Here is a 23,858-nt window from a genome sequence, read left to right as displayed (position 1 = left end):
TGTCAAAATTAAAAACTTCTTTTTCCACCTTGAAAGAATTGTGAAAAATCATGAGAGCCTTCGTTTCTACTTCAACCAAAAAAATTTTAAAAAAAAAAATTTAGAAGGTCATAATTATAAAGGAAAAGGGTCGAAAACTCAAGAATAATAGTTGAAAGGTTCAGAAAATACCAATGGATGAGACAAGAGAGGACCAAAAATAACAAATGATGATCAGAGGTGAAAAGAAGTGATGGAAGAGGCACTAGGAGAAACCTATTGCTCAAAGCTAGCCCATTGATTAACAAGACAATCCTATTGTATATGACTTCTTCTTCAATGTCACTAAATGCTTGAATTTAATCACGTGCTTGTACTGTTTCTCCTATGTATAAGTAATGGCTAACTTCTTCCACGTCACTTCACGCTTCAAACCAAATTTCTAGAAGATCAGCCACCTAAAAAATCCCTCAATGAGTTAATCACAACTCAACTGATAGTAACATTAGAAAAAATTCCATGATTGTCATATTGGAACAAAAATGAACAGTAGAACAGCAGGGTGGCCATCAACTTGAAGATGGAGGACTTCAACTAGAACCCTAGCACCTGCTCATATATGGCCCCAAGCTTACCACTAGGCAAAGGCACCAGTTGTCTTTTCTGAAGCCCACTAAATTTTCTCCTAGTGAGGTTGCATAATATGTTTCCATTAAATTAGACATATGGATGCTCATCTATTCTATCTTAACACTTCCAAAAATCATCCAAATACAAAAATAGTTTGATGATCGATCTTTTAGCATGAAGCAAACAAAATCCTAATTACATATGTCTGACATCTTAGTTACTTGGTAGGTTGGTCTCCCGACTATAGAGTGACACATTATATCAACTTCGTGATTATTAAATTTGCCCCTAATATTCATAGAATACGAAAACTAAAAGGGGCAGAAAACCAGGAAATATAGGCAGTAGGGGTGTACAAAAATTACCGAAAACCGGACCGAAACCGAACCGAAACGCATTTCGGTTCGGTTTTTCGATTTGCGGTTTCGGTTTCGGTTTGAAATATAAAAATTTTTCGGTTTCAGTTTTGGACCAAAACCGAACCGAAAAAACTGAAAACCGAATTAATAAATAACAATTGTATAATTTTATATAATACTTATCATTGTAGTCTGTAGATGCTGCTTGTTGGATCGCCAGTCGCCGGCGAGAAACCACCTCCGAATCCACCATGGCTACCAAAGTCGGAATAGTTAAAGTGTGGTCTCTTCATCTTCATCTTCAAGTGCTTATGCTATCGTCAATCTCCATCTTCCTCTTCACCAAAGTCGGAATCGTCAATCTCCATCTTCGATCTGGAATGGACTCTAACCAGTCCCGAAGCTGTTTGCATCCTCAGATCTGGGTAATCAGCATTCAATACCAGATTTTTCTTTCCAAGCTTGACCCCATTTGGACCTTCAAATCTGCCACCGACATGTTCGACGACTCCAAATCCATGAACTCCGGCGAGATAGCCTCGCCGAACAATCTAGCCTGCAGCCTTTCCCAGTGGGCGGCGACCTTCTCATGCAGAAAACCAAAGAGAAGACCACAAGATGCTAGCTGTCCCTGCGCCCCACATCGGTTGGAAATGGGAAGAAAACAAGTATCCCATCTTATATATTTTATTTGGATCCTACTTTCACCCCGTCTCATGTTTTCGGCTTTGCAAATAAAGCCTTGGCCCAGTTGTTATATAATGGGTTGTGGCCTGTTCATGCAGCCCAACTTGGGCTCAAGTAATGTTATTGCTGTTTGATAGTTCAAAATTCAGTAAAACCGAAAATAACCGAACCGAACCGCAAAGTTCACGGTTTGGTTTGTTCATAAACCGACGGTATACGGTTTGGTTTCGGTTCAATCATTTTGAAAACTGAGGAGTTCGGTTCGGTTGGTGGTTTTTGGAAAAAACCAAACCAAACTGAACCGTGTACACCCCTAATAGGCAGGATTCATTACAAAATCTAAATTACAATTACCATTTGAAGAATAACAAACAATTAAGGTCTTCATATAATAACAATCCCACTCTAAATTAAAATATCAGGAAGTATGACAATGTTTACTAGCACAAGAAGTGAGGAGGTTTTAAAAAATTCCATTTGACCAGGAAAAGACTCTAACAATGACTCATAAGTTGCATACTAATGAATTTAAACACATTGGAAATTCATCTTAACAAACATGCATTTACCTCTTTCTCAAAAAAGGGTTTTTGACGAATGAGTTCTTTAGAATTCCCAAAGTCAGTGATACCAAGAGGCCAATCATGTGAAATAAAAATATCAATCTGCTCCTCAACTTGCATGAGCTTGTGAACATCATACTCACGAACATGATAGACAGATCGAATATCACTATCGTTGTAAGGAGGCCTCTCATAGTGTCCTGCTCATAAAACACCAATATGCTTTGATAGCCGAGTATTATTTTCACAAAAGAATTTATTTAAGACAATCCTAAGCATATTTTGCAAACTCCTGCAAAGGCATAATTAGCTTGAAATTGGTTCTTACAAACAGTCTTCAAAGTAAAGCTTGAAAAACTATAACGAAGCAGATGATATGAACAAGGATCAATTACACAAGTACGTAATAAAACAAGTATGTTGTGCAATTGAATCAAGTACATGGATCAAAACCCAAGAACAAGTCATGTTATCCCCACTACGTGTAACTTAAAGTGTACAGGAAAAAAAATAAAAGACTAATAATAGACCAACCTAAATGATAATGACGCGCATTATAAATGCCTGACAACCCACCAATACGGATGTTGCCAAACTTCACCACTCCAGCACACCCCAAGAAGTATATATTAGGTGCAGCCCATCCTCCATAGTACCTATAGGGGCATCCAACATACATAAGACATCTACATACGCATAGTTAGAATTTTACGATTCACAATTCTATTCATATGATTCGTATCAATTCCAAACCAAATCAATTTGAATCTTACTAGCAAATCTAAAATCAATCGAATCATTGCCGAATCTATCAATTCACCTCGTGAATCTACTGAATCAATCCGAATCTATCGATTCACACGACTTTAGACCTATTGGATCCTGACAAGCCCAATTGGTTTAAAACCTACACAATTAGCTCCCATTCCTCGTCTACGCCAATTCTTTGTGTTAAAAAAAAGGAGAAAATAGAACTTCAGGTCTTCTGTTGCTTTCACAAAACCATTCTTCACTCTTGGAGTATGGTGCTTTATCATTAAGAAGGAGTAGAACACACATCAGTTATGGTGTTACTCACGATTTATTATGTTGTTAAAATTCAAAAGTTGTTTTTTTAAAGTATTTTGTTCAATTATTATCCTTTTTAAAGTTAATTATTTTTTTCTTTTTAATCAAGAAAAAATATGCATGAAATGCTTTTTTTTTTTTCAATGTTGATAAACAACAAAAGCTTAATTTTTTAATTATTTTTTCTCGATTCCTTCCCTTAAACAGCATAATGTTCATTTTTTTTAATTAATATTTCTTGACTCATTCTCTTACTTTTTATTTTTTGAGGGAAAGCATACACATGAAATGTGATTTTTTTATTGTCAAAGTGTAAATATATTGTACCATTTTGCTTGTTGTTTATTTATCAACATATGCATGTCATTTATAATTGATTTTGGAAATTTGTACCAAATCTTACGATTTGATTCCATTTTCGACTCACGATTCCCAAAATTGGAATTTCAATTCATGATTCGAATCTCAGTTTGACAACTATGTACATATGTAAACCATTAAACGTTTAAAAAGCCAGCAGCATCTACATCCAACATTCCAATCATTGCAAGTCATAAAAATAAAAACAACTTCTAGATATCACGTGCCCTACTTTTTTTGTGCAAGAAAAAAAGAGAGAGAATATGTAATGATCCATTACAAGAACCATCGCATCAAACACAGTAAGTAATGAATTTTCAACATGCAGGCTAAACCAGAGAAATAACTACGCACGTCTAACATGAAACACGACCCATATTTCAAACAGTCTTACGAGAAGATACTTTTTTTTAAGTTAAAAATAAAAACAATAAGCTACTCACAATTCCCACAGGTAATTAGATGCTTCATGATTCCCACCAATGAATATAGTTGGATAAGGAGCTACTTCCTTTCCAGAGTAGTATTTCCAAAAAGAATTCATGCTCCGATATTTAGGTGGCACATTCAAGCTCTCCAAATCCTTTTCATTTCTAACAGCCTGGATGAAAATTAATAAATCAACAACTACTCAACATTAATCAATTCTTACCAAGTAGTTGGTGCTGCACAATAAAACTGCTAAGCCCTTAGGGACACAAAAAAATACACATGTAATATCTTCAATGTCACACAAATACATACATACATGCATGTATATGTACATACTTTACACATGCATTGAATGAATTCCCACATAATCAATAGAGGAGGAATTGATATACATACACTCATACAGACATACATACATACACATTTTATATACACAAACACTACTATTGAGGAGGAATTGAAGGGGGAGTTAAATCAATGATTTTGTTGGATTTGTTCCCAAAATAAAATATGTAAAGAAAAGATAAATGTGAACATAATAGTTGAAAGTGAATAGTGAATTTTCAACATGTCAACACCATCTAAGGCACAATAACATTTATTGCCCTCATATTTTAACCCATACACTGAATGAAATTCCCAGAGAATCAACCTAACAGCTCATGAAAAATGATTGGAACCCCTTTTCAAAGTATCCAAAAGCAACTCTATAGTTCTAAATCCTCCATTTTTTCATGTGATTGACCCTGTTCCCTCAACCTCACTTAGCTTAGCATTTCACATTACTCAATGCATCAATTCCTTTATTGAATAAATATGCCTAACTAATTCTTAATGTTAATAATAATTATTTTTTGCATTATATCAGGGTAGTATAGTCTTTTTCCCTTTATTCTTGTAGGCTATATAAGCCATATTTTTCTCTTGTAGAACCCTAATTTTATTCCAATGAAAGTCATTTCTTTTCCCATTCCTTTTGCTCCTATTCTAACATGGTATCAGAGCAGGTTAAACTCGCTAGGCTGCTGCGCGATTCATTGAGTCGCTGCCAATGAATTGGGTCATTGTTGGCTGTCGTGGCTTGTGGTCGTTAGGCTGTCGTCGTCAATGATCTGGGGGTTTTCTGTTTGGAACGATGACAGAGCAATACGTGTTGCAGATGCTGTCTTCGGCGCGCCTGTTTGGAACGATGACTAGCTTCTCTGCTTGGAAAGACGGCATCGAAGACGAGCTTTTGGCAGTCCCGAATTTGTGGATTTTTCTGTTTGGAGGAATCTGTGGATTTTTTCTGTTTGGGGGAATCTCTTGGCAATCTTCGGGCCTGACGTTACAGGTGCTCTCTTCGACTCCGGCTGGTGGTTCTGGGTTGATGCCATCGCCGGTTGGTGGTTCTGGGTTGATGCCATCTACTCTCCTTGCGAAGAAGGCGAGTAGATGTTGAAGCTTTGGCTTGTGTCTTCTGATTATTTTTTGATGATTTTCTGATTTGGAGGAGAGATTTTTTTTTTTTTTTTAGTGCTTGCTTGGTAACCAGTTCAGCAAAAATTCAGCCCACAGACCACATATCTACTGCAGTTGAGTAATGTGTAGCACCCAAAAGGACTTCAGGAGCTCCTTTTTTGTCGCCAGCTGTGTTGCATTATATATGTGCTTCATAGTTTTGATGTGCACCCACAACCGGATCCTTGAAATTTTGAGAACTTGATGTTTTGCGGGTTAAATATTTGGGGATAGCGTTCTTATTTGATGCCATTGTGGTTGAGGATATTGTAGTTACCTTGTAAATCTTTTTTAATACTAACAAACCATAGTTGGTCATATAAAATCTTGGGTGTATTTGTTGTTGCTTGTCGTGGCTAGTGAATGGGATGATTCTCTACAATCTATTAGTGTGCGGTTGGATGGCAAAAATTATTCTTATTGGAGGAAATTTCTTACAAGGTAAGAAGATGTGGAGTTATGTCTCGGGTCTGAATCGTAAGCCTGTGGATGGGGTTGATAAATATGAGGACTTATTGGATGCATGGGATACTCATAACTCTAAAGTTATTACTTGGATTAATAATTCTGTTGAAAGTCGCATTGGGATTCAATTGGCAAAATATGAAACTGCTAAGGAGGTTTGGGACAATTTATCAAGATTGTATGTTCGGTCTAACTTTGTTGTTCAGTATCAATTGGAGATGGATATTCGAGCACTTGCACAACAAGATAGAAGTGTTCAGGATTTTTATTCGACTATGACTGATCTTTGGGATCGATTGGCTCTCACCGAATTTGTGGTATTACAAAAGTTTGCTCCATATATTGCTCGTAGGGAAGAGCAACGATTGGTCCAATTCCTTATGGCTCTCCGTGATGATTTCGAGGGCATTCGTGGATCGATTTTACATCGCGTTCCACTGCCTTCAGTTGATTCGGTGGTCAATGAGTTGTTGGCAAAGGAGACTCATCTCAAATCTCAGACTGGAAAGGGAACATATCCCCCATCTACATCCATTTTGGCTATTCCTCCCAAACCACATTCCTTTAGTAAGAATCGATCTTCGCCTCGCCCAAAAAATGAGTGCAACTTCTGTAAGGAGAAGGGACATTGGAAGGCTCAGTGTCCAAAATTGTTGAATAAGACTCAAACTTCACATTTGTGGTGAAATGGAGGAAAGTCATCTCAGCATTCAGGGGGCTCCATGCCCCAGCAATGGCAACCAGGAGGGCACCAGTCTAATACAGCAGTTGTTACCCCTTCATTGGATAACTCAAAGAATGATTCCTCATTTGATCCTCGCATGAGAGCCCTTGCAATACAATTCTAGCAGTTTCTTGCTTCACAACCATATGTCATGTCCACTCCATCTGCAGTAAGTTTGTCATTGTCAACTCCCTCAGGTATATCCTCTTCTTTGTGGCTTTTAGATTTTGGTGCATCTTATCATATATCCCCTAATTTCTCTTCATTTGCATCTCTACATCCATCATGTTCTTCAAATTCTATGCTAACTGCTGATGGCACTCCTATGACTTTAAAGGGTGTTGGTTCCATTCGTACTCGTAATTTCTCACTTTTAGATGTTTATTGCATTCCTAACCTAACCATGAGTCTTGTCTCTATTGGTCAATTGTGTGATGCTGGTTATGCTGTTAATTTTTCCTCTACTTCTTGTCATGTGCAGGATCCTCAATCCAGGAAGCTGATTGGGATAGGTCATAGAGAGGGTGGCATATATGTTTTGGATAAGTTGCGTGTTCCTGATCATGTGGCAGCATCGGGAGTAGACCTCTCATCATTCCGCTTGGATGCCTCATCATCTGTTTTTTATTTGTGGCATTCTAGACTTGGTCATGTGTCGGCCCCTTGTTTAAAATTTTTGGTATCTAGTGGTGTTTTGGGCGACTTACAAATATATGATATTTTTTATTGTAGTGGTTGCAAATTGGCAAAGTTTTCTGCATTACCTTTTACTCATAGCATGTCTAAGTCTGTTGCACCTTTTGATTTAATTCACTCTGATGTGTGGGGTCCTGCCCCTGTTGACACAAAAGGGGGGTCTAGATACTATGTTTCTTTTATTGATGATAATACTCGGTATTGTTAGGTCTATGTAATGAAACATCGATCTGATTTCCTTCATATCTATACTGTCTTCCGATCATTTGTTCGTACTCAACACTCTGCTGTCGTTAAGTGTTTTTGTTTCGATTTGGGTGGGGAGTATACTTCTATGGCATTTTCTGAGTTGCTCATCTCTGATGGTACTGTTCATCAATCTTCTTGTATTAATACTCCTCAACAAAATGGTGTTGCCGAAAAAAAAACATCGCCATATTGTTGAAACAGCTCACTCTCTTCACTTATCTGCTAAGGTTCCTAGTGAATTATGGGGGGAAGCGGTTCTTACTGCGGTACACTTGATTAATAGAATCCCCACATCACACAACTTTGGTCTTTTCCCTTGGGAAAAATTATATGGGTCCCCCCCCCCCCCGACTACTCCTCTCTAAAAGTCTTTGGTTGCCAATGTTTTGTGCTTCTTCCCACTATTGAGTGTAATAAATTATCATCACGTTCTGCCATGTGTCTTCCTTGGTTATGGCGAGGGACAAAAGGGTTATAGGTGTTTTGATCCTGTTGCTCAGAAACTATATGTCTCTCGTCATGTTGTCTTCCTCGAACACATTCCTTTCTTTACCGTTCCTACTAGCTCTCCTCATATGGCACAGTCAAACCTTATTCGTATTGACCTTTTCTCTGATAATGAAAATGGTGGCAATGGTGATGGTGATGACAAGGCAAATGGTAGTGATGATGATGACCCTCTTGTGGTCCCCCAAGAATCTCCCATGGTTGTGGATTCTCATCAGTCTCACTATCCCAAGCGTACTCGTAAGTCCACTCAATTACCAAATTTTGCTTAGTCTTGTTATTCTGGTTCTTTCACTTCCTTTTTAGCGGCTATTCACCCACTTTGTGAGCCTACCTCGTATAAGGAGGCTGCTTGTGATCCTCTTTGGCAACAAGCTGTGGCAGAGGAACTTTCTGTGTTGCATAAAACTCATACTTGGGACTTGGTGTCACTCCCTCCTGGTAAGAAATCGATTGGTTCTCGTTGGGTTTACAAGATCAAAACGAAGTCAGATGGTTCTATTGAGCGATACAAAGCTCGTTTGGTTGCTAAGGGTTTTACCCAAGAGTATGGTATGGATTATGAGGAGACTATTGCCCCTGTTGCAAAGAGGACAACTGTTCGTGCTCTTATTGTTGTAGCTTCTATTCATCAGTGGGCTATTTCTCAATTGGATGTTAAAAATGCCTTCTTGAATGGGGATTTGAATGAGGAAGTTTACATGGTACCTCCACATGGTGTCTCTTATAACCCAGGTGAGGTTTGCAAACTCAAGAAGGCTTTATATTGTCTCAAACAAGCCCCACAAGCTTGGTTTGAGAAGTTTTTGATGGTTGTCACTTCTCTTGGCTTCTCTTCCAATGCTCATGATTCAGCTTTATTTGTTAAGCGTACTTCAGCTGGTCATATCATTCTTTCTTTGTATGTTGATGATATGATTATTACGAGTGATGATGTTGATGGTATTGTGGACTTGAAAATGATGTTGGCTCAAGAGTTTGACAAGAAGGATTTGGGGCCACTCCGCTACTTCTTGGGAATTGAAGTAGCCTACTCCCCCAAAGGTTACTTGCTCTCCCAATCGAAGTATGTTGCAAATATTCTTGACCACGCTCGTCTCATCGATAATCAAATTGTTGATACTAATCTTGCGGTTAATGCCCGCTACACTCCCACTGATGGTATTCCCCTACCTGATCCCACCTTATATCATACTATTGTTAGCAATTTGGTCTATCTGACTATTACTCGCCTAGATATTGCTTATGTTGTCCACATCATGAGTCAGTTTGTTGCTTCACCTACATCTGTGCATTGGTCAGCTGTTTTGCGCATCTTGCGATACCTTCGAGGGACTCTCTATCAGAGTCTTTTCTTCCCTTCGACCTCGTCGTTGAAGCTTTGTGCCTACTCTGATGCAGTTTGTGCTACTGATCCTACTGATTGAAAGTCAACCACCGGCTTTTGCATATTTTTAGATGACTCCCTTATTTCTTGGAAAAACAAGAAGCAAGCAGTTGTTTCGCGCTCTTCCACCGAGGCTGAATACCGTGCTATGGCATCTACCACGACTGAGATTGTGTGGTTACGTTGGTTGTTTGCTGATATGGGTGTTATATTTTCTACTCCTACTCCTCTGTATAGTGACAATAGAAGTGCTATCCAGATTGCAAAGAATTTGGTATTTTATGAACGAACCAAATACATTGAAATTGATTGTCATGTCACCAGACACCACTTTCAGCAAGTAACTATTACTTTGCCCTTTGTTCCCTCCTCCATGCAGGTTGCTGACTTCTTTACGAAGTCCCACACTGTCCAGCGCTTTCGTTTTTTGGTTAACAAACTCTCGATGTTTCTTGCTGCCGCATCGTGAGTTTGAGGGGGGATGTTAATAATAATTATTATTTGCATTATATTTGGGTAGAATAGTCTTTTTCCCTTTATTCTTGTAGGCTATATAAGCCATATTTTTCTCTCGTAGAACCCTAATTTTATTCCAACGAAAGTCTTTTCTTTTCCCATTCCTTTTGCTCCTATTCTAACACTTAAAAGCTTCTGCCTCCCCAAACACATCATATTCCATTTATACACGATCAGGGAAGTACATTCCATCTTACATATGATAAGGGAACTAGAGGCCCGCTTGATCTGTTTTGACTTAAACAAAGAAAACACACATATTACAACATTTCACCACTACCCTTCTGTGCTCCATGCAGTCAACTTACCTCTCCAAATATCCCGGAAATCTTTGAAAAACTTAGAACATGATTACATGAGTATATTGAAAGAAATAATATAAACAAAGTTCATGGTGCTCTTTGTTCAGTTGGCAACTAGTTTTCTTGCCCTGGATACCTAAAATCGCCCTATATATATATACATAAAATCTTTGAAACGCAAGAAAAGTGCTTATAAAATGCTAAACAGACAATGCCTTAAAAGTCCATGACAGTGCTAATGTTATCCTCGTCCGAATTCAGCAACAAAATGCACGGCATTATCAAGGAGATTTATACCTGAAAGTCGCCACAGCAGATGAGAACGTCGATTTTCGTGTTCTCTACCTTCTCCAAATGCCTGAGAGTCCAGTACACGTTGTCAAGGTCGCCGTGCATGCATCCTTCAACAGCAATCTATACCATATGCGTATCAACGAGAAAGCGAGATCGTGTGACTAATCCACTGTCACAAATAACTGCTAAAGACACTTGAAAATTGGACAGGACACGAAACAATAAGCTGTAGATACTTACTCTCATGTTAATATATTCGATCTAAGAGCTTCAACTCGATGCGAAAGCGCAAACTAGGGTTTAGGGTTTCCGCCAGCAGAACGGCTTAGAGTTGCAGAGAATGCGAAGCTTAAGCTCCCCCCGCGAGCATACACTTCCGACAATAAACAGATTGGTTCGCCTCAATGCTGATGTGGTAGCAAAAGAAAACGGTGGGAAACAAGTTTCGTAGTCCCAAGCTTAATTTGTGGGTTTATTTGCAGTAGCGATCGCTGAGCTTTCACCAGAATTCATATTTGGTTCTTCAACTTTGATGTTCGACCGCAGGGGCGTTTGCTGCAAGACAATAAATTTTAGGAATCCAAAAGCACAAAGTTTTCGACTTTACACCGCTTGGATGCATAAATTTCAGATTTTTTATTTAAAAAGTTAAAAATTATCCTAGAAACATAAATTTTAAATTTTTGATTTAAATTTGTATGATCATACATAAAATTTAATATAATTTTATATTATATTTTATCTAAATTAAATAAATCTAAATCTTTATTTAAAATATCTTATAAAATAGATACTTCTTATGTAAATTAAATAAGTAGTGTTTTATTTATATTTAAATACATATTATTTTAAAAAATACTTTTCTCAAAATATTTTAAAAAAAATAAATATTTTTAAAAATATAATTATTTCAAAAACACTTACAATAATTAACGATCCCTACTTTTTTTTGAAAAAGTACTTTTCTATAGTGATTCTAATAAAAAGGTAATTTGTGGTGTTATTTGTTAATTAAGGAAGAATTGTTTTTTATTGATAAAATTATAATGTTAATGTTGTGTTTCATTGAGGCCCTTGAATTGTTTGAAAAAAGTATCTTTTCTGAAAAAGAAAATACTTGTCTAAATGTAATTTAAAATTACTTATTATAAACACTTTTTCAAATAATTATTTTCTTAGAAAAATATATTTTTTCAAAAAAAATATTTATTTTCCTTATAAATAGTTTGAAAAATTAATTTTTTGAAATAAATACTAATTTAAATATCAATCAAACATTACATATTGACAATAAAACTTAATTAAAGTACTTTTCATAATAGCTACTTATTTTTTAAGACGGTTTAAGCTTAATTAAAAATAATAACATTATTTTGATAAATTTATTTGAGAAAATCTATCAATATTGAATCTAAACTAGAAAAATCGGCCTACACTTTGCAGCGAGCGAACTTACATATGTAATTTTATTATTAGTTTTAACAATAATATCATAATTTAGCATATTATTTTGAATTTTTTGCTCAATATAATTATCAAATATCGGTTATATATTTATATGAAAAGCGTTATACATAAAATTCAAAAGGTGTTACAGACATGTACTCTGTAGATAATATAAATTTACTTGTAATAAGGTAATATAAGTATGAAATTAATTTATAAAAAAAAAACACATAGACCAATCTAATATCGAATGAAAAGTTCAAATGTAAAATTTAGGTAATACATTTAATTAAATATTTGTGAATAAATATAATAAATCAATAATACGCATTATGATCAATTCAAATTTCAAAATTCTACCAAAAAATATCCCTATTACTACTTGTGACTATTCAAAAATGCTCTTACAATTCATCATTATTGCTCTTTTAAATAAATTAAATAGCTTCCAATTCCAAATGATTTTTACATAATTGTTTTTTATAAATAATTATGAAATTTTATTTAAAAAAAATGCACATAGTGTGTGCCTATGGTTAGTTTTAATAATTTTAATTTGAAATAATTTTATGATTTTAAAAATAATTTGAGTTAATTTTATGATATTTTTATATCATACATTACTATATATTTTAATAATTTTAATTTTAATTAATTTTATAATTTTAGTATATGTAAATATAAACAAAATATAAAGAAAGTGTGAACTAATAATTTAGAATAATCTTATAATATAAAAGTATGAAAAGGGAAGTGTTTGAGATAGACTAATCATATGAAGAGAGGAGATGGAGAAAAGTAAAAAAGAATTAAAAATTCTAGTGGGACCTATTCATATTATAAGTATTTAAATTTTTTTTTCCCATGAGAGAGAGAGAGAGAGATGAGTTTGGAAAATAAAAATAAAAAATATTGGGGGCCCATGCACCCTTTCCTGCTTGTTAGCAAGTGTGCATATGTGTGTGTGTGTGAGAGAGAGAGAGAGCACAAAAAAGTGAATGCAAAAAAGACAAAAAACAAAAACACTAGTTCATGAAAGAGAGAGAGTGAGGGGGAAAGAGAGAGAGAGGAGTTTAAAAAATAAATAAAAAATTAATGGAACCCACATGGAGCCTTCCTATTGGCTCACTAATATAGATTGAGAGAGAGAGAGAAGACTTTAAAAAATAAATAAAAAATTAATGGAACTCACAAGGATCCTTCCTATTGGCTCACTAATATAGATTGAGAGAGAGAGAGAGAGGACAAAAAAGAATAAAAACTATATGGGTAATAAAAATAAAAAAAAACTCCACATGTGACCATTGGGTTGGCCTCCTCCTCCACGATCGATACATAGCATGATTAAGGGCTATAGTTGAGGTAGTAGAAGTTGGTAAGTCCATTGACTATAATTTTGTATTCCTAAGTTTCTTCATTGCATTTAAATTTTTCAAAACACAACGAATACTTGAAGCATGTGCTAGAGATGCATTATGCTCTACTTCAAAAATGTGTTGGTAATGTTCTTGCTTGCATTCTTATTGCTTAAAATACATACAATGTGAACATTGCACACATTGTCCATTTAACCTACATTTAATTAACATTTCTCATAGTTTATGTCACGCCCCGAATCCAAAAATGGGACTCGGGGGTAAAATAATAATCTAACCTATCATTGTATTATACAAATCATCCATACACAGGAAAATGAATGAGGGTCCGACCCCGCGGGGTTCCCAGGCACCCTACACACATTCATATACAACCATATACATAGCGAAAAATAAGTCTTTCTATACATACACGGTAACATACCAGAGTCTACACAAAGGAGTCAAACTCCGCAAAATACGACACAACCCCGGGTGTCAACCAAAACCACCAAAAGACCATATAGTACAGTCCTAATACTTACCCAAGTACCTCTCGCAGTACACCGACCACTACGCTCCCACACCAAGATGCTAGTTTCGGTTACTCGACGGACCTAAAAAATATGTATGTACAACAAGGGTGAGACACCTCTCAGTAAGGCAGATACAGGTTATATCGGTGTGTGGCATTCGAGTGTTATCATGATAGCAAAACATACACAGTTAAATACAGTTCCAGTACTAGTTTCAAAACAGAACATACGTGCGCGCGCGCACACGCGCACACACACATGATAAACCCGGTGTTGTCACACCCTTCGACTCATAGCCAGCCCGTAATACCCGACATCGGCCCGTAGCCGGCTAGCAATACACGACGTCCCTAGCACATGGCGAACCCCAGGCTCCCATGGCATCGTATCGGTACAAATTGGTGGATCCACACCCCTCGGTGATCAGCCGGTAAGGCTCATGCCCTCGGATATAGAGCTGGACACTCTCAGTACCTAGAACAACTTAAAACCCAGTTCCGATTGCATTTCCCCAAAACACAACCACGCATGCTCATATAACCAAACAAACCACACCCATTTGGTAATCTAAAAATCATTATTTTCCAAACATATACAGTTTAAATAAAGTCAAGGCACGACCATCCCTATTACACGGTATAAATCATTATATACGTATGGTTTTTCAACAAAACTAGGGAATGCAGCCCAGTACCCCATTTTCCCAAAAAACTGTTACATGAAAACCCCACAATTTTACCTATTAGATTTTCCCAAATGAGTAACCAAAACACACACAGGATCGTGAACCACAGTTCTACTAAGTCCGATTTCAAAAATAACCGACATAAACTGAATCCCCTTACCTTTTCCCAAATGACAAATCCGGAACTCCAAGACCCCTAAACCGCAAACTGAGTTCCAAAACCTACAACCCACAGTACAAAACTCGCTCACAACTCTGTTACCTACAAGACTATCGAATTAGAACTGAAAACCGAGTCTTACCTCTATTTTGGGCAAAAACCCGAGATGCCTGAAACGAAAATCCAATCCGTAGAACTTGTAGAGAATCCTTCCCTGATCCTCGTGGTAACATCAGATGTACGATTCCCGCTACATACAGCAAAGAAATCTAGAGAGATAAAGAGTAGGTTGAGTTTTTAGAGAGATAGAGAGAGAATTTGAGTTTTCTTAGTTAAGAAGTAATGAAAATATCTATATATAACCCTTCTCTTAATTGATAAATAAGTTAAGAATTCAAGATAAAAAATATTCTTCTTTATCATAATGGACAGCACCATTGGAATTCAAAACTCAAGAACTACTATGCTATGTTCAAAACTGTTGACCTCACTGGTCACACCCGGTTTTGATTATGACAAATACTCATTGTATCTAATGAGTGTTTGAGGTTTTGTGCAGGAACTAAGAATAATAAGATCAAGATGCGCACAAAGCAAGTAAAGTCTGAAGACCAAAGTTTATTCCATATTGTAATATATTTAATTGGTCTGTAATAGTAAGTAGACATTTGGTTTGTAATAAGCTCACATACACATCACATGTATGATTTCCTACGTAAGCTCAAACAAACCATGAATGAGAATGGACTTTAGAAAGACCTTAGGGTTTTCCCTTCGGTCAACCGACACTGGACTTTTTCGGTATCTTCAAATTGCACTCCAAGTGACCCTAGGATACACACATTTACACATTTGTTTGTCAGGCACTTGAATAGGGCTTGTGTGTTTCGAAACGGGACCGAAATGCACACATGGTGCATTTTCGGTTGACTAGCCAAGTTAGTTCAAAAGGTCCTGATCGACCGAAACCTCCTAGGTCAAAAGTTTGACCACCTGGTTGACTGAACCAGAATAGTTCAAAAGGCCCCGGTCGATCGAAACCCTTTTTGGTCAAATTTTTGACCACCTGGTCGACCGAACCAGGTAGTTCAAAAGGCCCTAGTCGACCAAAACCTCCTTGGGTCAAAAGTTTGACCATCTGGTCAACCGACCACTTTTGTACTACAACTACCTAGTCAACCGGAGGGTCCTCGGGAGAATTTCCAGCGGTCTGGTCGACCGAACCATGTAGTTCAAAATGCCCTGGTCAACCGAAACTCAAAAAATTGGGAAATCGCCCTCTCCTGGTCGACCATGCCCTTAGTTCAATATTTCCCTAGTCGACCGAAACATTTCTGGTTAACCGGACCTCTTGGGTTGCCCTGATTTTTTACCGCAGTTAATATTTTTTAAACAGGGTTAAAATGCTTTAAACATCATTAAACTTTCTTAATAATACCCAATAGGTCCCCAACGGTCATATTTTCTCCCATATCTATATATATGAGTTCATTTGAGAAAATTAGAGGTGATTTAGCCACCTTGATAAGGGAAGAATTCTCTGAAAAATAAAAACCCTATACTACTCATTTTCTTACTCAAATCACTTAAGCTTACTTCTATCATTGCCTAAATCATTTGTTAGTGGCTTGAGTGTGTTTGGAAAGGTTTGCTCTCCTTGTTCTATTTTGCTTGGCACGATTTTATTTGAGAGCAAAACCTAAGGATTCTTAGGGGACTTTGTTGATAAGTCTATCCTAAGAAGACCTTGTTAGATCTTCTAAGCTTGCACCTTCATTACAATATCCTAAGAAGATCGTATAGTATTTTGTTTGCAAAATCTTTTCAAAATCATCTTCAAATATCTAGTGTGCTTTATATTGATAAATACATTTGAAGAGATATTTGTTTGTGTAATAGTGGTCTTTGTAGCAATATTCATTCACTGATATATTATTTGCTGAATACAAAGATTACACATCTTTTGCGAACCAAGCATATACATCATTTAATACTTACATGCTTGAGTTATCTTGCTGATTGAAATACTGGGGACTTGACATCTTTGTGTGAACTTATTTGTCGAATATCGTGTAATACAAAGATTGTTTGTTTGCCACTCTCACATACACATTACACATATAGAAAATAGAGTTGAACCATTTAGACCACATTGAGCTTACATATTGAATCATATTGTGGTGTATGTTATTGCGCGCATTTGGGTACATATCTGCTTTACACGAAAGCACAATCACTGTACCATTTGATTATATACACATTTGTTGTATATCCAGACATGGGCCTGAAGAGGGAGACTAGCCCTAAAATAGTCCCGGATTGGCTTAGACCCGGTTAGGAAAGCTAGGTGCGTCGTCTTGTTAAGGCGTGTAGGTTGAGGTCAGCCCCGCTAATTGACCTGGTTAAGGTTGAGGTCAGCCCTGTGTTAATTTGACCTGGTTGTAAACGGTAACGCTCCACCCTTAAGTGAGCTTCTAATGGAATCCTCCAGCTTGCGAGCTAGAGGCGGGGACGTAGACACAATTAGCCGAACCCCGATAACATATCGTGTGTTTGTTTATATTTCTGCAGTTTATACTTATCGCACATGTGTGTTATGGGTGAATGATGTGTATGACTTAATTTCCATATTATACTTATCTACACATTTAAAAATTGTATAAACTGACTCTAGGTTGTGTATATACTGTTGTTGGACAAATTAATCTAGGTGAAAAAGTTTTAAATTCCAATTCACCCCCCCTCTTGGGAATACACCAATTCTAACAAAAACATTTATGATACACACACAACACATAGATATAACAAAATATCTTGTATAAAATATTATTGCAAAGGCATATCCCAACATTTGCTAGAGAAAATAAATATAATTATTGTTTAATGATATTATAAAAATACATAATTAATAATAGTTGTTTGTGTATATTTGCATGCGCGACACCCGTCTTTCTCCAAAACTTTATCCTAATCTAATTTTTTGATGTTTTAAATCATAATTTTAATTAAATTAACTTCAACCTACCGTACGTTATAATTTAAACATAAAATTATTTAGTGGCAATGTTGGAACTCTTGGCATGATATGTTGTCTTTTATAAAAATTATAAATATACAATGCTGGAAATGTGGTAAATAAATTTAAAAAAGAACATACTAACTTAAGATTTTGAATAATTGATAAATAAGTTAAGAATTCAAGGTAAAACATATTCTCTTTATCATAATGGACAGCACCAATGGAATTCAAAACTCAAGAACTACTACATGATCATAGCTAGAATATGTGTTCATGAAAAAGAAAAAAAAAACACGAGATACGAATTCATGCTTCATAAAGAATCAAATTGCATCATATGAAAAATACTTTTAAATATAATTAATATAGTGACAAATAATTTATATAAGTTATTTGTCAATGTAACTAATAAAGAATCAAATTGCATCATATGAAAAATACTCTTAAATATAATTAATGTAATACCTAATAAAGAATCAAATTGCATCAAGAAGAGTATTTATTATTTGTCTAAGGGTATGTTTGTTTTGTATGATTAATTTATATGATTGATCGGATAGACAATAATTGGACTGAATGGATTTTAAACTTGTGATAGTTATTTTATCATGTATATATATGAGGAACATAATAAGCACATTAGCCTAGCTAATAAATTTGGAGTTTTTTTTCTTAGATTACTGTTATTTTGTAATTCCCTAGTACAAAAAAAACAAAAAACAAAAAACGAAACAAAACAAAAACAAAACTTAAGAGTCACGTCCCTTAGATTTGTTGCTCTCAATGTGTGTCAAGCTCCCTTAGCCAAATCTAGCCACTTAAGAATTCTAAAACAAATGCATCCTAAAGCATTAAACCATCAATATCAAACTTGAAAAAAAAAAATGCTATATTAAACGCACCTTACAATCATCCAATTATGATAATTATTTGGGCTCAAGTTCAATAAGAGGTCTATGTTAGATTCATACAATGTTAATGGGTGGTCATAGACCGCCATGTGTCATTTTGCGGTGGTCAAATTAGGACCACCAGTTAGGTTGCTAACATGGTGGTTTGAGACCACCCAGTATTTTCCTATGAATGGCTATGTTTGACAATAGTGGCAAGTGAGTTGAGCACCCATTATAGTGCTTTCACTGCTTTGCTGGGAAATGTTTGCCAACATGTATACCACTATACCTAGACCCTACAAAACACTTCACATAAAGCTCACTTTTTAGAAAAAAAAAAAAAAAAAGTGAGAAATGGGTTTGTACCACTTTTTCTTCACATCACTGTCAAACTTACTTTGATTTTTTTACAACTGATTTTTTTCTTGTATGTTACTCAGACTATATTTTCAATTTTCTAAAGATTCGAACTCTGCAACAATGTGATTTCTTTTCTTTTTATTCTTTTTTCCCCTTTTACTCCTGCATGTTACCTGTATTGTGTGATTATCATTTGTTCCATATTCCCTAAAAGATCCTATGATCTAATATGCTTATTATTCTACTGTAACATCTAATTTAGGATGCACTTGAGTTTAATTCCAACCCATGTCTATATTATGAAAATCTAGAACGTGGGTATCTGACCATATTTAGCTAAGAATGAGCAGACCTTAGTAAATAGTTTAAGAAAATTTGCAGCTGAAGATGAGGTGATTTCTTGCCTCACTTTATAGTTAATTATCTCTTGCCTCAGTTTTCCTGTCTGATACTCTAGTAACTTCCCTTAGTTTGTTGTTTAAGATAGTAAAACAGATTTACTATGAAAAGGGATAACTACAAAGAAAGGTAGATAGGGCATCCTCTCTCAAAGGGAAAGAAAACTACAGAAGTACTGCCTTCAAGTCTCTTTGAGTATCAGAGAGCCAAAACCCAATCCCGAGGGAATGAACCCAAAAAGAAGTAAAAAAAATAGCTTACCCCCAAAGGAGAATAAAAAAATTTCTCCATTGTGATGAAAATTCTTGCCTGCATTTCGAGCCAAAGAATTCGTAAGATAGCAAATCTTGTGCAGTTAAAAAAAATATTCCCTATTTACCCTTTCTAAAACCCCCAAAATTCACCAATTCAAAATCACACATATTAGGCGAAGCTACCTAAACCTCACCATGACAAGGGAAAAAATGTTTCACATATACTTGGCCACCTGACAACGAATAATATTCTGAACATTAGTCTCGTTTGTGTTGTGACACAGCATTCAAACCTTTGGCTTGAGAGCTTTATAAGGTCTCCTTTGTTGTTGCAAGTCATTCGTATTAATCCTGTTAAGAACAAGAGTCCAAATGGAAGCCCGGATTTGATGCTCAATTTCGAAGAGTGGCATATTAATGTATGAGGTGGTGTGTGAGAAATGGGTCTATAAAATCCACGAGGTCACCGAGAGCCATATTTTTCTTTCTTTTTTTAAATATTTATTTTTTGATAAATATTCCACTTTTCTTCACATCACTGCCAAACCCACTTTGATTCTTCTTCTTGGGAAAAGCAAGTTGGACTTTCTCTGATCAACTTGCATTTTTTGAAACACAAAAAACAAAAACAGTAGATTATATATATATAACACAAAAATGACTTTCCCTGTGGCCACATTCATTGCATTGGTAAAGTTATTGGGCTGTTGTTTTACACAGAAAAAAAAGAATATAAATAAATAAATAAACAAGAAATACTTACAAGTAATGAAAATTTTGAAAACTCCTATGATTGGAAATCCATGAATCTGAGAAAAAGAACCAAATCCATAATATTGTCAAAATCCCGTATCCAATAAGTTTTTTTTTTTTTTAAATCAAAGTTAGAAATAGAATAGTTACTCAATTCACTTTTTTTTTTTTATGATAATTGATAAGAGAATGAGCAAATCAAGCTATTTTTCTTCTTATCGAGTCTCTTAATTTTAAATCCTTTTTTCTGTGTGGGTGGTTAAACAAAACTTGGGAATCAGTTGCATGTAATATTAGATCGAGCTTGTCTTATATAGGAAAATTATATATTATGTCATAAAGTTTGAACTTCAGTTGAATAGATGATTTAACTTCTGGACTGCATGTTTGGATTGATATATCTTGTGAACTGCATGATGGTAATGGATATTAGGACTGCATGCTTGATTGCAATGCCACCTGCATGGCTGATGCAGTAATGTGCATTGCCTGCTGGTAGATACTTTTAGGTTGTTGCATGTCTTAATCTAAATGGCTTCTGTATGATGCAAAAATATTGTGAATTGCATGCTTTTGTGACTTGCAGGTTTGGGAAATGTTCTATTTATAGACGGCATACTGCCGAAAATTTGCTGAAAATTTTAGGAAAAGGAAAGAACTACTATATGATCATAGCTAGAATATGTGTTCATGAAAAAGAAAAAAATAAAATAAAAATGGACTGCCTTTTGAGTGTTAGAAATGCATTTTTTAATTGGGGCGACTATTGTAAACTTCCCCGCCAGCCTTTCTGTCTTCTACAGCTTGACGTATATTCAAATATTCCACATCTGAACACTTACTACCTTCGTCCAATTTCTAGCTCGAGTTGAATGGCTCAACCAGTGGTGCTAGTGCACTAACAACTGCACTCTTACTTGGCCTCCTATCTAAGGAAGCTGGCGTGCAGTGGTATGCAATGTCAGTCACCTTGAATAAGCTATCCAAGATCTCTTCCGTAGGATCCAATGGGCAATCCAACAACTTTCTAGTCCTTTCACACTTATCAATATTGTCATTCTTAAACAGATACATGCGGTGAATTTTTTCATTCGACAGGACCTCGTGTACTACTTTTTTTCCTGTAATAAGTTTCATCAAAATCATTCCAAAGGCAAAAACATTCAGCCTTGAACTTAACCTACCACCACCTGTTAGGAGTTAGTATGATCACAACTATAATATGTATTCATATAAAGAAAAAAAAAACATGAGATACAAATTCATGCTTCATAAAGAATCAAATTGCATCATATGAAAAATACTCTTAAGTATAATTAATGTAGTGACAAATAATTTATATAAGTTATTTAAAAAAAATATTTGTTAGAACAAAGTAGGAGTAATTAATTAATACGTGACTTCGAAATTTTACATTACAAAAGTCAAAGATAGTATAAAAAATTCTACTAGCTACCAAACATGATAAAGTAAAACTAATGAAAAATGTTGTCAATGTACCTAATATGAGTTCAAAACATTATCATACCCACACAACAAATAGATAAAAAAATATCTTATATAAAATACTCTTGCAAAGGCATATATAAAATAAATTTAATTGCTGTTTAATGATATTATAAAAATATATATTTAAGAAATAATTATGTGTGATATATTTTGTATGCGCGCTGCCCGTCTTTCTTCAAAACTTTGTTCTAATTTTTTGATGTTTCAAATCATAATTTTAATTAATTTTACTTCAACCTATTATACGTTATAATTTAAACATTAAAACATTTACTGGGAATGCTGGAATTCCTTGCATGCATATGTTGTCTTTTATAAAAATATTAAATAAATGATGGAAACCAGGTAAATAAATTTAAAATAGAACCGATTGAGTTAAGATTTTGAAAAATTGATAAATAAGTTACGAATTCAAGGTAAAAAATATTCTTCTTTATTATAATGGACAGCACCATTGGAATTCAAAACTCGAGAACTACTATGCTATGTTCAAAACATTTATGATACACACTCAACACATAGATATAACAAAAAATCTTGTATAAAATATTCTTGCAAAGGCATATCCCAACATTTGCTAGAGAAAATAAATATAATTATTGTTTAATGATATTATAAAAATACATAATTAATAATAGTTGTTTGTGATATATTTACATGCGCGACGCCCGTCTTACTCCAAAACTTTATCCTAATCTAATTTTTTGATGTTTTAAATCATAATTTTAATTAAATTAACTTCAACCTACTATACGTTATAATTTAAACATAAAATTATTTAGTGGCAATGCTGGAACTCTTGGCATGATATGTTGTCTTTTATAAAAAAATTTAAATATACAATGCTGGAAATGAGGTAAATAAATTTAAAAAAGAACATACTAACTTAAGATTTTGAATAATTGATAAGTAAGTTAAGAATTCAAGGTAAAACATATTCTCTTTATCATAATGGACAACACCATTGGAATTCAAAACTCAAGAACTACTATATGATCATAGCTAGAATATGTGTTCATGAAAAAGAAAAAAAAACACACGAGATACGAATTCATGCTTCATAAAGAATCAAATTGCATCATATGAAAAATACTCTTAAATATAATTAATATAGTGACAAATAATTTATATAAGAAATTTTTTTAAAAAAAAATATTTGTTAGAACAAATTAAGATTAATTAATTAATATATAACTTCGAAATTTTAAATTACAAAAGTCAAAGATAGTTTAAAAAATTCTATTAGCTACCAAACATGATGAAGTAAAACTAATGAAAAATGTTGTTAATGTACCTAATATGTGTTCAAAACATTTATGATACACACACAACAAATAGATAAAAAGGAATCTTATATAAAATACTCTTGCAAAGGCATATCCCAACATTTGCTGGAGAAAATAAATTTAATTATTGTTTAATGTTATTATAAAAATACATACTTAAGAAATAATTGTGTGTGATATATTTATATGCGCGCTACCCATCTTTCTTCAAAATTTTGTTCTAATTTTTTGGTGTTTTAAATCATGATTTTAATTAAATTTGCTTCAACCTATTGTCCGTTATAATTTAAACATTAAAACATTTACTGGGAATGCTGGAACTCCTTGCATGTATATGTTGTCTTTTATAAAAATATTAAATAAATGTTGGAAATCAAGTAAATAAATTTAAAAAAGAACTGATTAAGTTAAGATTTTGAAAATTTGATAAATAAGTTAAGAATTTAAGGTAAAATATATTATTCTTTATCATAATGGACTGGCAA

The 23,858-nt window shown here is 34.7% G+C and overlaps 1 protein-coding gene across 2 annotated transcripts in view; it reads right to left on the bottom strand.

The window, feature by feature from the left end:
• LOC131162461 (lariat debranching enzyme) overlaps positions 1 to 11,336 on the bottom strand; it is a 40,260-nt gene extending 28,924 nt beyond the window's left edge. For both annotated transcript variants that reach the window (XM_058118959.1, XM_058118960.1), the window contains exons 1-5: positions 10,959 to 11,336; positions 10,722 to 10,838; positions 4,090 to 4,247; positions 2,753 to 2,874; positions 2,225 to 2,418 (exon numbers count right to left, since the gene is read on the bottom strand). In XM_058118959.1, the coding sequence (XP_057974942.1) occupies positions 2,225 to 2,418; positions 2,753 to 2,874; positions 4,090 to 4,247; positions 10,722 to 10,838; positions 10,959 to 10,964 (597 nt within the window). In that variant the 5' untranslated portion in view covers positions 10,965 to 11,336. The remainder of the gene's footprint in view (positions 1 to 2,224; positions 2,419 to 2,752; positions 2,875 to 4,089; positions 4,248 to 10,721; positions 10,839 to 10,958) is intronic.
• Between the last annotated feature and the right edge of the window lie 12,522 nt (positions 11,337 to 23,858).

The sequence above is a fragment of the Malania oleifera genome, chromosome 8 (assembly GCF_029873635.1).
Source record: "Malania oleifera isolate guangnan ecotype guangnan chromosome 8, ASM2987363v1, whole genome shotgun sequence".
NCBI classification, from domain to species: Eukaryota; Viridiplantae; Streptophyta; class Magnoliopsida; order Santalales; family Ximeniaceae; genus Malania; species Malania oleifera.
Note: the sequence above shows the minus strand (reverse complement) of the source record. Positions and strands in the feature narration are given on the sequence as shown.